Raw genomic sequence first — 12464 nt, 5'->3', positions numbered from 1 at the left:
CTGTCCCCAGGACATCGAGAAGACCATGAGCACAGCTCTGCACGAGCTGCGGGAACTGGAGAGGCAGAACACAGTCAAGCAGGCGCCAGATGTGGTGCTGGACACCCTGGAGCCCCTGAAGAACCCGCCAGGCCCCATCAGCTCGGAGCCAGCCAGCCCCCTGCACACCATCGTAATCCGCGACCCCGACGCCGCCATGCGTCGCAGCAGCAGCTCGTCCACCGAGATGATGACCACCTTCAAGCCAGCCCTGTCTGCCCGCCTGGCTGGCGCCCAGCTGCGCCCGCCCCCCATGCGGCCGGTGCGGCCCGTGGTCCAGCACCGGTCCAGCAGCAGCAGCAGCTCGGGCGTGGGCAGCCCGGCCGTGACGCCCACCGAGAAGATGTTCCCCAACAGCTCGGCCGACAAGTCGGGCACCATGTGACCTGCGGGGGGGCGGGCACCGCCCCGGCCTGCCGTGGCCCACCGTGGCCGAGGGTGGCCTCTGTGACTCCCACGTCCTCCCGGTGCTCCTGGCCTTGTCGGGCAGGGCCCGGAAGGTCAGCCTGGGAGCGGGTCTGTGTGGGGCTGAGGCCCAGGCCCGAGCCACAGCTCGCCTTCAGCCACGTGAATCCACAGGCCTCCCTCCCGTGCGCACACAGACGGCCAAGCGGTGAGGAGCAGCCGCCCCAGCCGGAGCCTTTCCCAAGATCGTGGCAAATGTTAAATGGCTTCACCCGCGTATCGTCACTGGAAAGTTATTCTCTCGACATTCTCTCTACATGCATCCATACGTGTGTATGTATGTGTATGTGCATATGTACACGTATATATGTACGTATGTGTCTGTAGGAGTGTGTATATATATATATTTATGCATCTATATACATATACTAGATCTGGACACACATATGAAATGTATATAGGATCTCCTTTTTCTTTTTATGAAACTTAGATTTACCTCAGACCCATGCCACCAAACACCTCCCGCTGAGTTATTTGGTGGGATTTGCAGGGACTTTTCTGGGAGAATTTAAAGGCCCACAGTAACTGCGAATGAAGCAATATACCACTAACCTGCAGAAAAACAAAACCAGTCTCCCACTGTCTCCAGAAGTTGTGGCCTTCCAGAACAGTCTGCCCCTGAAGGAAGGGTGGGGCAGGTGGTACCCCGGGCAGGCTGCTCCCAGAGGTGGGGAACCCTTCACAGAGCCCCCTCCCTGTCCACCCCAGAGACCCTGCCTTTCCACACGGAGGCCAAGACCAACTGCACCCCAAAGGCATGGAGGACGTTGGCGAGAAGAGCCCTGACCGCAGCGGCCTGTGTTCGTCCGTAGAAGAGGGGATGGTGAGAGCCTGAGCCCCATCGTAGCGCAGTATTATGTGTGGTTGGGAAAAAGGAAAAAGAAACCAAACACAGTGGTGTGGAACACTTCAAAACCTAGAAACGCTGTAGGAATAAATCTGTGGTAACTATAGAGGTTTAACTTATACCATTTTCAAAATATTTAATTTTGTCTTTTCCTCTTTCTACTAATTATACTGTGTCAAAATCTGGAACTAAACAGGCAAGGAGACTTTGACTCCCATCATTTTAATTTGAAATCAGGCCGTGACGCGCTCTGGCTGGTGGCCTCTTGCATGAAGCACACGGGGCCGTAAGTGCCCACCTCAGACCAGGGCCAGGGAGGGAGTCCTTGGCACTTGCCGTCCTAGAGAATGCTTTGGTGGACTTTATGCAATGAAATAGCTTCCCTCTCCCCTCTACCTTCCCTTTTGCCCACCTCCTCCAGCACATTTAACTCAATTGAAAATATGGGGTTAGGTTTGGGGGGCGTGTCACTCAGCTCACTGAACCTCAGTTTCCTGCTCCATAAAAATGTACGCGAGCAAGCCGTGCAACCTAGAAAGCATTGTGCCAACACGATTGCTCTTTTCACGGTCATCACTAAGGTGAAAACCATCCAGCGCCTTCCTTTTGAAACCTCCTAATGGCATTTGAGAAGTGGGCAGTGGAATTTTCCTACCAGCTTCATAAGAGCCATGAAGCACGGTCCTGCAGGTACATCACCTCTTGACATTCCATCATTACCATTTCAGCCCATTGGATTAAGTTTCGCCCTCTTCTCTGGTCCCCAGATGGGGGGACCTATGAAGCCACGTTACCTAGGTGTATAGGGGTGGTGAGCCACGCTGCCTTGCCTGAAGCACTGGCCTTGAGAGCACACAGTGGAGGAAAGAATAAGAAAGGGCACAAAAAGAGAATGCCAGGGAGAGGCCAGTGACAAACTTGAACTTCCTTGTTTTGCCTATAACTCCCGGAAATGAAAGAGCCTCAGAACGAGCTAGGAGCCCTCTGTCTTTTTAGCACATAAAGATACCGCCGTATTACAGGTTAGGAGAGGAAGCAAGGCCTTAGGATGGCTGTGACTTGTCCAAGATTTAATAGATGGCTGAGAGTGGGGCTGGGTCCAGCTCCTAAAGTCATTTATTTGCAAGGATGCTGTGATGTTCAGCAGGATAAGAGACTTCTCATTTCTACCCCAGAGAGACTCCCAGACCTTAAATGCAGTGGCCTCCTGTGCAAAATGTCACGTTGTCTGCCATGACTACCAGATGAAAAGTGAAAATCTGAGTTGACAGATCTGTTGCCTGAAATACATAACTCCAGTCAGATCATGTGGATTTTCCTCTGAAATGACTAACTTCATCTTTCCTTATTGAAAATAGGCCTGCCTTTCACTGAATTACCTGAGGGCAGAGCCTTTGCCGTTTTCTTTAGGCACCTATTCTTCCATTGGGAAATGGCTGGTGAGTTCACATTTAGGGAAGCTCACACCCCACTCATCCAGCTCCAAATCTGAGCCTTGACGCAGAACCACGTGGAAAAAGACTTCCCCCTGCCCCGCCCATCTGGCGCTCTGCATGCCTCAGGCCCCCTCCACGCGCATCCAGGCCCGCCCACTGTCACGAGCATTGGCATTCTCTTCCTGACTCCAGCCTGTGTTAGTCCGCTATATATTGCTGTATTTGCTTAAATGCTGGAAAGTAACTGTTAAAATGTGAAACTGTAATTTTTAAAAAGGCTACAATGAAATCACAGCCAATGCCACTCACCAAATCTTTGCACCTAGTAGATAGATCAGTGTAAAAAACAAGTACCAGAAACCTAACTGTACAGTGAGCGTGGGGGAAAACGTAGTAACCTAGTTAGTAGTCCTCAGTATAACCAGTTGTACAAGGGGAAGTGGTGTTTACCTGCTTGTCCATCACGATTACCGAAAGCTGTACTGATCAGTTCATTGATAACGGGCAATTTATTATTATTTTTTTTTCTTCACAGAACAGTTTCTTAACCTTCAACTTACCCTGAGGTCAAGCCTTTTGTCTTTATGTGTTACTGGTGTTCAGTCTCTTTTAGGAATGAACCAGCAAGATGTTCATTTAAAACTGACCAAAGACAATTCATTCCTGGTCTAGTTTCCTGGGCCAGGGGCCCAGCCTCCGGCCGCTAAGGACCTTTCTTGGATAAAATGGAGAATGAGCCGTGCTTCCTACCCCTCTCTCACTCTCTCCCTTTAGTCCCCTTTCCTCTTAAAGAGCTGCTCTGAGCTGTGGGATTCTGTGAAAAATTCTTGCCTTCCCTTGTTTTCAGTGCTAACGATTTCTCACCTTGAAGCGCCTTTTGAACCCCAGACAGAGCGCACAACTGGAGGGAATTGTCAGCTTGGGAATTAGACTTGGGAGTCTTTTCTCTGAGGTCACTGGGCCCAGGGGCAGGAGAGAAACGCATTCCCGAGGGACGCAAGGTTCCTATTCCGTGAAGAAATCCAAGTGGGAAGAGATGCAGGGAAGTGGAGTCACCCCTCGGCTGCTGGCGGAGCTAGCAGCTCAGCGATCTGCCTTATAAACAAACACTCCAGAACTGGCTGGTGGTACCCACAGGGGGCCAGCACAGGGAAGGGCCTGGCGTGGGGCTTGCTTCCCGGTTGGAGGCCCTCGGAGTGCCTTGTCAGGGGGATTTCTTTCTCATTCAGGAGGCACGGATGCAGAGGACTTCCTGGGACCTGGTCATTACCTGGCGCTCTGCACACGTACGTGGCTGATGGCAAACCATGAGGCCTAATGTGATGGTTCTTCCTCTCAGTCTCTCTGTCCCTAACTTTTCATACCAGAGCAAATGCCTCATCCTCCTGAGAAACCCAGAAAGAAGGACGGCTGGCTCACAACCGTGGGGGTTAGGGGCTGCTGGGTTCAGGGAGGGAGGCCTGGAGGAAAAGGCAGGAAGCAGGTGAGCCGAGGTGTTGCTAAGATGATTTTCTGCTGTGCAGAGCTAATGGTGATGTTTCATGGCAACTTCCCCGGTTCTCTGGGGTCCCCGCTCCTCTGAGCAGCCTTGTGGAGAATTCCCCACATACCCAAAGCTGCTGGGGGAGCTGAGGGCAGGGGCTTTGCTGCCAGGTCTGCATCCTCCTTGCCTCTCTGAGGTTGATCTGCCAGGGTCCCGCCGTCTCATCCTCTGGGACTGCCCCTTGCTGACACCTCCTTTCTGTGTGAACTGTCCCAGGCAAACAACAACCTTGAACCAGAACAGCCAGAGTGCATTTTGCTTTCCTCGAATGGAAGTAGCTTCTGGCCAGAGTTTCTGCTCAGGCTCTAGTCCCCGGCAGCGTGACTGTTTACACGGTTTGACAATAGGTTTGGTTCTGATTGCTTCAGAGTGGCTGGTCTATTTCGTTTCCTTTGGTTTCCTTCCTCCCCAAACTGTCAGGAAAATCAAACCGAAACCACCCTAGGAAATTGCTGGTTGCCTGTCCCCATGTGGTGATAAGTGTTGCCCTCTCCCGGACATCATTTCTCTACCTTACAACCCAGCGCCCGTGCTGTAGAGTGTCTGACTGGATCCTCTGTCGCGTATTCTGATGGTGCCTGCTGGTTTGACGTGGAGCTATCCTGTGAAATAAAACAGCTTAACTTTTCTCAAACGTGCTCCGGTGGCTTTTTGGAAGGGTGAGGTCGCCCGTTGGGGATGGGGAGGCCCCAGGGGGGTGTTCCTACCCTCCAGTCCACAGTCAGTGTGCTTCCCCCGGGAAGCATCCCTGAAATGTCCTTTAGCTCAGATCGAACACGGTGAAGGCCAAGTTTCCAAAGAGGACTGCGTCCGCTGCAGAGCTAATTGAAGGAGGTAAGTGTGGGGTGCCTGCTGGGAAAGCGAGAACCAGGACTGTCAGAGCAAAGGCAAGGGGGAGGGGGAGCTGTCGTCTGAGGAGAGGCCTTCCTGAGCTTATGACAAATCAGCGGAGGCCACAGGATACTGTTGCCAGTGTGACTGCATATGCAGCATTTTAGCATCTGTTGTCTACACACGTGTGATACAGCCCCTTGGAATTGTGTGTGTGCGTGTGTGCATGTGTGAAGTCTTTGTTGATCGCTTATTTCTGTCCCAGGCACTAGATTAAGCATGCATTTCTCATCAAATTCTCAAAACAGCTATTGAAGGTAAGTACCCTTCTTAAACCCCATTCTGCAGACGAGGAAACGGAGGCTCTGAGAGGCTAAGCAACTTGTCCAGGGTCAGGCTAGGGGGTGAAGGAGCCCGAATGTGAGCCCAATCCATCTGACCCCGCAGCCGTGCTGTTTACACATGCATTGTCCTGCCTGCCCTCAAGCAAGCTCATCACAGTGGGACTGGCGGCAGGATCCCAGGATGAAGGTAGCTCCCTGCGGGCCGTAGTCAAGGAATACTCCGGGCCTTTCCTTTCCAGTGAGCCCTCTGGTGGATCTTCACACAGGGGCCTTTGCAGAAGAGAACAAGGTCTTCTGCCAGCCTCAGGGAATCCGTCAGTCCCCCCATAGCCACTCACCACTCAGTGGCGGCCTTTCGCTAATTCCAGGCTCCAATGCGGTGCAACCTGCTGAGGGGCTGGATTTTGGGTGCATTCCATAATGTGTTTACTGGCTCAAAGCAACCGTGCTCGCTTGAGAACCCCGAAAAAGAAGCCTGTCATTCAACAAGTGTGTGGTAAGCACCTTGGTGTGAGCCTTGCCCCAAATTGGCTGCTGGGGAAACAGATGCATGAGACCCAGTTACTACCCTCAAGTTGCTTGCAGTGTAATTGCACAAGACGATCACTCCAGAATCCTGAAATCACCTTTGACTCATTAAGGCAACGATGAAAAGGACAGCATCTCCGACCCACAGAGGCACAAAGGACACATTTTAGCTGCCTGACCGCTTTGCCAGCCCCAAAGCAATCCATTGCTGGACTGCCCACTTCTGGGCGTATCTGTTTAGGACTCTGTGAGGGACAAGCTGTCCAACCCACATAGCCTTAAGGAAAGAGAATTTACTGGCTCACATAGCTGGGAACTCCAGGCTAGGACGGGCTCCAAGCACGGATGGTCTGAGAGTGGCGTGGTCTCCTGGCCGCAGTCCCCTCTTCTCAGGCTGGCTCTACTCAGCTCTGCCTGTTAACTTTATGCTCACAGGGCTCTCTGATATCTTGCGATTGCCCGATGGCTGCGGAAGCTCCCCCTGCCTGCACCTCCTCAGCTTCAACACAAGGAAAGTCGTAAGTTTGATTCACCTCGGTCAGAATTATGCTGCAGGTCATCCCTGAAGCAGCCAGAGGGTCTAAACAACCCCTGGTGTCAAGGGTGGTGTCAACCCCACCCACACCTTCTATCAGGAAAGAATAGTTGCCCAAAGGAGATCCTGGGGGCTGTCCTTGTGCTGTAGACCATGATAAATACTAAATGGTCACTGAGTGAAATGGTAGAGTGGTTAGTTACGCAGCAATAGCTAACTGATAGGCTAGAAAAAAGCTCATGCAGATATACTCCAACTTTGCACTTATCCCTGGACTCCAGGTTAACTTAACAATAATAAAACTAATATTCATCAAGCACATGCTGGATGTTCGTCCAAGAACGCAGGGCAGAGTACTTCACATACTTCACCTCACTGAAACCTTAAGACCATCCACAGGGGTAAATTCTGTTAGCATCCCTATCTGACACATGAGGAAGGTGATGTGCAGGGGCTTTAAGCCCAGGATTCCATATCTGCTCTGGTCCCCTCCTATGACCCCTGCCCCCATCCCTAGGTAAGTGCTTTGTCTTCCCACAGCACCCATTGCCTAAGAGGAGTACAGCCACCCTCGTGGGTGTGGATGAGGACTGCAAGGTCAGACTGCCTGGGTTTGAATCCTGGCCTCCCTTCCTTACCAGCAGAGAAGGCTCAGGAAAATTTTCTACAGTTCTGCCCCTCAGTTTTGTCACCTCTAAAGCAGAGACAGTAATAGTACCTGCCTCGGAGGCTTGTCGTGAGAAGTAGATAAGTTAGTACATAGAACGTGCTTGGGACAGTGCCTGGCGCAGAGAAAACCCTCAATAAATGTAGCTGCTATAATGATGATCTTGCCTTCTGGAGAGCCCTAATTCCAGTGCCCCAGTCCCAAAGCCAAATTTGTTGTTTTCCCCCATGGGCCTTGGGGCCTTTGTGTAAATCAGCTAGCTCACTGCCTGCTTCTGTCCCAGAACCCCAAATGGGAACATATAGGTATATAAGTACATCTGTATTTAGCATCTACTGTGTGCCAGGCACTGTTCTAAGCAACTTACATGGACTATCTCATTCTATTCCAACAGAGAGACTATAAAGTATGAACCATTATTGAGCCCCATCAGGTTCAGAGAAGTAAAGTAACTTTCCGAAGATCACACAGTCGATAAGTGGTAAACTTGAATATCTGTGGAAGAGGTCAACTCAAAACATAGGTGGCTGGCTTCCCCCCTGCCCCCCATCCCTGCCCCCATATTAATTTCTTTGTTTTCAACATGCCTGGCCTAGGTCTCCATTCCACTGATGGCAAACATATAGACACCTGTGACTGCTCGGACCCACCAAGACTCCTGGTGACAGCTCCTTGCTGCCCCCCAGATATACAGACACTACTTAGACAAAGTGGCTGCAGGAGGGCAGGGATAGGGCTGAATTTGACTCTTTGTCCCCTATAGGCCCAACACAAGCACTTTAGTGAAAGGTCGATTAAATGCAAGGATGAGATTTTTTTAAAAAAATGCATAAGGAATGCACGGGGTGGTTGCTCTTCTGCATTTCTTCCTCAAAGCTTGGGCTCACGTCCAGCCCGATACTCTACTGCCATCATGTGGCTGTTTGTAAAATGGCAGGTGGGATCTGTGGTCTCCAATTTTTACTGTGAAAAATTTCAAACTTCGAGAATACAGAGGATAGTATAACCTATTATGTCTATCATCTAGATTTAACAATTATTTAAATTTTTCCAAGTTTGCTTTATATTTTTAAAATTTCAAATAAATCACCAACATCATGATATTTTACAGAGATACATCAGCATCATCTCTAAAAATGACATTTTTCTACCTAATGACAATCACATGTTTACAACTAATAAAATTAACAATAATTTCTCAGTATAATTTAATACCTAATTCATACTCAAGTTTTAATGATTGTTCCCCAAAACGTCTTTTAAAGTTTGGTTTGCTCAAATCAGGAGCCCAACAAGGGTATAGTGGGGTTACATCTCAAGTCTTTTTTATTTTAAAACAAAACTAACCTCTGGTCATGACTTGGGAAGAACTCTGGTTTGCTTTCTGGTAGAATGCCCCATGGTCTGGATTTGTTTGATTGCTCCCATGAGCTGTCAATTCCCTGTGGCTGTCCTCTGTGTATGTTTGTGAGGTAATAGAAAATATGTGCACTGGTCTCTGCCCCAGTTCCTGGCACAGAGCCCCTAAAGCCCTTGTAATTTCCTAAGTGATAAGATCACTAAGAGCTTCTTTTGTTCTAACGAGAGGACTCTGGGTGGGCTCCTGGATGACTCCTGAATGGGGTCTGGTCACCAGAAAAGCCAGGCCATCATTAGAAGCTTGGAATTTTCAGCCCGCCTCAGCCTTCTCCAGAGAGGGGAGAGGGGCTGAAAATAAGGTTCATAACTGATCATGCCTACTTGAGGGAGCCTCCATAAACTCCCAAAGTAGGGGGTTCAGAGATCTTCCAGGGGGACAAATGCACCCACACTGGGAGGGTGATGCACCCCAACTCCACCAGGACAGAAGCTCCTGTGCCCGGCATGCTCCCAAACCTCACCCTGTGTGTCTCTTCATCTGACCGTTCATCTGAGTCCTTTGCCATATCCTTTAATAAACTGCTAAGTGTGTTTCCCTGAGTTCTGTGAGCCACTTTAGCAAATTAATCGAACTCAAGGAGGGGTCATTAGAACCTCTGATCTACAGCTGTTGCTCAGAAGCCAGGTGATAACATGAGTTTCTGATTGGCATTTGAAGGGGGTCGGGGAGGCAGGCCTGTGAGACTGAGCCCTTGACCTGTGGCGTCTGACACCATCTCTGGGTAGACAGTGTCAGAACTGAGTTCAGTTGTAGGACACCCAGCTGGGTCGCAGAGAATTGCTTGTTGTGGGGAAAAACCACGCATTTGGGGACCAGAAGTGTGCCAAGTGTCCCATGTGGCTAGTGATGGAGACTCACGGGAAGAGAGACGCATTAGGGAGCAGCTGGGCGTTCCCTACACAGAAGAACTGAGTTTATCTGATTCAGTCTTGTAACCTGGGAATTGGATCTAAATGTTTGATTAGGTTCAGTTTCACCAATTCAGCCAGGAATGCTTCCTGGCGGGTGAGTACTCCACATCATGTCACATCAGGGGGTGTGTGCTGTTTGGTGCCCCCTTTCAGGATTGATGACATGGGTCAGTGGGTTCAGGTGGGTTCACCCTCAGCCTCCCACCATGGCCTGATCATTTGGAACCTAAGTATCTTGTCCCTCAAGAACCTCCCACCCAATGGTCTTACAGTGATTTTCTAATTTCATTTCTTCTATATTTGTCAGCTAAAATTCTCGTCAACAGGGGCTAGTATTTCCCTAAAATACAGTTCATTCTGGAGGAGAAGAATAAACGCTTAATTCTTCCTCCTTATCTATCAACCTTCAGAGTAAGAAGCCAATACAATCACAACCTCCAATGGAAGCAAATGAGGGCTTTCTTTTCTTCTGCTGAGACTCATTATAAATTCCTGGATTTTCAAATATTCATTGCATTCCAATCCATTGCAATCAGTATTCTTTCTGTGGCTTAAGTCTGCAGGGGCAGCTTCAAGATGGCTCCATTAGTTTTGGGCAACTCCCTCATTTGGGCACAGTAAGATTTTCCAGGCTCCTCTTGCACCTACTCTGCCCCAGACCTAAAATCAGCCATGTCTCCAAGGAGCCCTGATTCCTCTTCATGGGGACAGTATTTAGGGACCCCAATCTGTGCACTAGTAAGTGGTGGGGCTGAGATTTGAACTCAGGCAGTCTGACTTCAGAGCTGGTACTGTTAACCTCTCTGGCCTCTGGTTAACAATAGGTATTAGTAATAATTATAACTATTACTCCTACTGCTATAACCAGCCACTCACTACGTGTCAGACACCTTGGTAGGTGCTTCCCAAGATTCAAAAAACAAAGTTATTCTAACAACCCTCTGAGATAGGCATTGTTATTCTTATCCTACAAAAGAGGAAACTGAGGCTCTGAAAGGTGAGTGACTCATGCAAGATCACCGGGTCAGTGGAAGAGCATAGATGCAAACTGAAGTCTGTGTGACTCTAAATCTTGTTCCCCTAGTCACCAAAGAGAATTCTGTCCTGCGTGATTCCCACCCTGCCTGCTTTCAGTGGTCCCTCGCTTTTTGCCCTTGGCCCCAGGCACTCCCTGTATTCCAGGGCCCCAGAGCCCCCGGGGCCAAGTGATCCACCCAGTGAGCATTTGTTGGGCCCCCCTGCACTCACAGCTGGGGCTGGGGCACAGCCGGTCTAGTCAGGGAGCTGAAGTAATTGCCATGTGGTGTATTTGTGCTATAACATGAGAGGGGCAGCCTGCTTTAGCACCCCGCAGAGGGCACTCAATGCTCCCAAGGGGGCTCTGGGAATCTAAACAGCCTTTAAGAGCCGAAGAATTGGAGCTTGAATAGGGGGCGGGGTGTTTCCAGACATCATGACAGATGGTGGAGATTTTCTGGCACAGGACTCAGCTACACACCCCTGATTTAGTTCCAGGTAGAGGGCTGCCTCCTTATAGGAGGAATGGCTTGGAGCCTGCGGAGACAGGGATTGTTGCATAGAAGAATTGTCTTGCTCTGGCACCTGTAAAATCCAGCACCAGATTGGAAGCAGAGTACAGATAAGTATCGGGATCAAAGAGAGCAGGAGGAGATGGCTCTGGAAAGAGGAGGGACCAATAGGACTGGGGCTGTACCTGGGGTCTCCCAAACCAGGCTCCAGGCAGGCAAAAGATTCCTGGGGAGGGTCACTTTGGTTTTTGCTCACTATAGCAGTTAGCCATTGCTGTGTAACAAACCACCCCCAAACTTAGTGGCTTAAGACAATAGACATTTTTTATTTACCACGATCCTGTGGATATATTGAGCAGTTATATGGGCAGGGCTGGCTGGGCTGCTCTTTGCGGTAAGCAAGTGGCTTGGCTGGGGTTGGATGGTCTGGGATGGCCTCACCCACATGTCTGGCAGGTGACTCCATGATGACTTGGCCACTGTCCCTCATCATGCAGGAGGATTCTTAGGGTTTGTTCACATGCTGGCCCTGGGGCTGGGTCTCCAGGGTGGGAGTGACTGGTGAGAACAAGGCAGGGTCTACATCTAGGAGGAGTTAGAGGGTGGCCTGGTCATAGGGATAGAGTCCCCAGTAAGCACGGAACCCAAAGCACCTTCACCTCCTCCAACTGCTGCCACCTGGTCCAGCCCTGTCACAGCCCCTGACGGGTACATCTATGCTTTTCCCACTAAAATCCTTTCATCACCCAGCAGCTAGAAATGAAATGTAGATGAAAGTGTGAATGATTTTAAATCTTTAAAAAATGTAAATCTTTTGCAAGTGTAAATCAGATCATGTCACTTCCCTGCCTAAAACCCTCCAAGAGCTCCCCGTGGGGGTTATAGCAACATAACAATGCTGGCATCTGACACTCACATGGCAGTTGCTTATTAGGTGCCAGGGGCTGCTCTAGGCACTTAAATTACAATAACTTATTTAATTCTCACAACATCCCTATAAGGCAAATACTACTATTATCACCCCATTTTACAGGTGAGAAAACTGAGGCACAGAGAGGTTAAATAATTTGTCCAAGTTAACATGGATTAAAACCCAAACTCTTTTCTCAAGGCCTGGTACTCTCCACAGCCCCGGTCTTTACATGGCTGCCTCTATCTTATCAGTTGGATCCTAGCACAAATGTCATCTTCTCAGAGAGAGCTTCCCAGATCAGCCAGTTTATAGCGTCTCCCCACTCTCTACCACACCATCCTCTCTTGTTTTCACATCACTTCCCATTTTATTAAATGAGCTTATCTACTCCTTTTCTTACATTCTCCCTTGTTTCTGTCCTGGCCCCATCCCCTGCCAAGGTGTCAGCTCCTGAGA

General features: G+C 49.7%; 1 protein-coding gene across 3 annotated transcripts in view; it reads left to right on the top strand.

The window, feature by feature from the left end:
- The window catches only part of SRGAP3 (SLIT-ROBO Rho GTPase activating protein 3), a 252906-nt gene extending 252376 nt beyond the window's left edge, over window positions 1-530 (top strand). For 2 of the 3 annotated variants that reach the window (XM_061195572.1, XM_061195573.1), the window contains one exon: window positions 11-530. In XM_061195572.1, coding sequence (XP_061051555.1) covers window positions 11-424 — 414 coding nt within the window. In that variant the 3' untranslated portion in view covers window positions 425-530. The remainder of the gene's footprint in view (window positions 1-10) is intronic. The other variant, XM_061195574.1, reaches the window with a different exon arrangement.
- Window positions 531-12464: the final 11934 nt, after the last annotated feature.

The sequence above is a fragment of the Eubalaena glacialis genome, chromosome 7 (assembly GCF_028564815.1).
Source record: "Eubalaena glacialis isolate mEubGla1 chromosome 7, mEubGla1.1.hap2.+ XY, whole genome shotgun sequence".
Taxonomy (NCBI): Eukaryota; Metazoa; Chordata; class Mammalia; order Artiodactyla; family Balaenidae; genus Eubalaena; species Eubalaena glacialis.
This window is presented reverse-complemented; position numbering and strand designations above follow the sequence as displayed.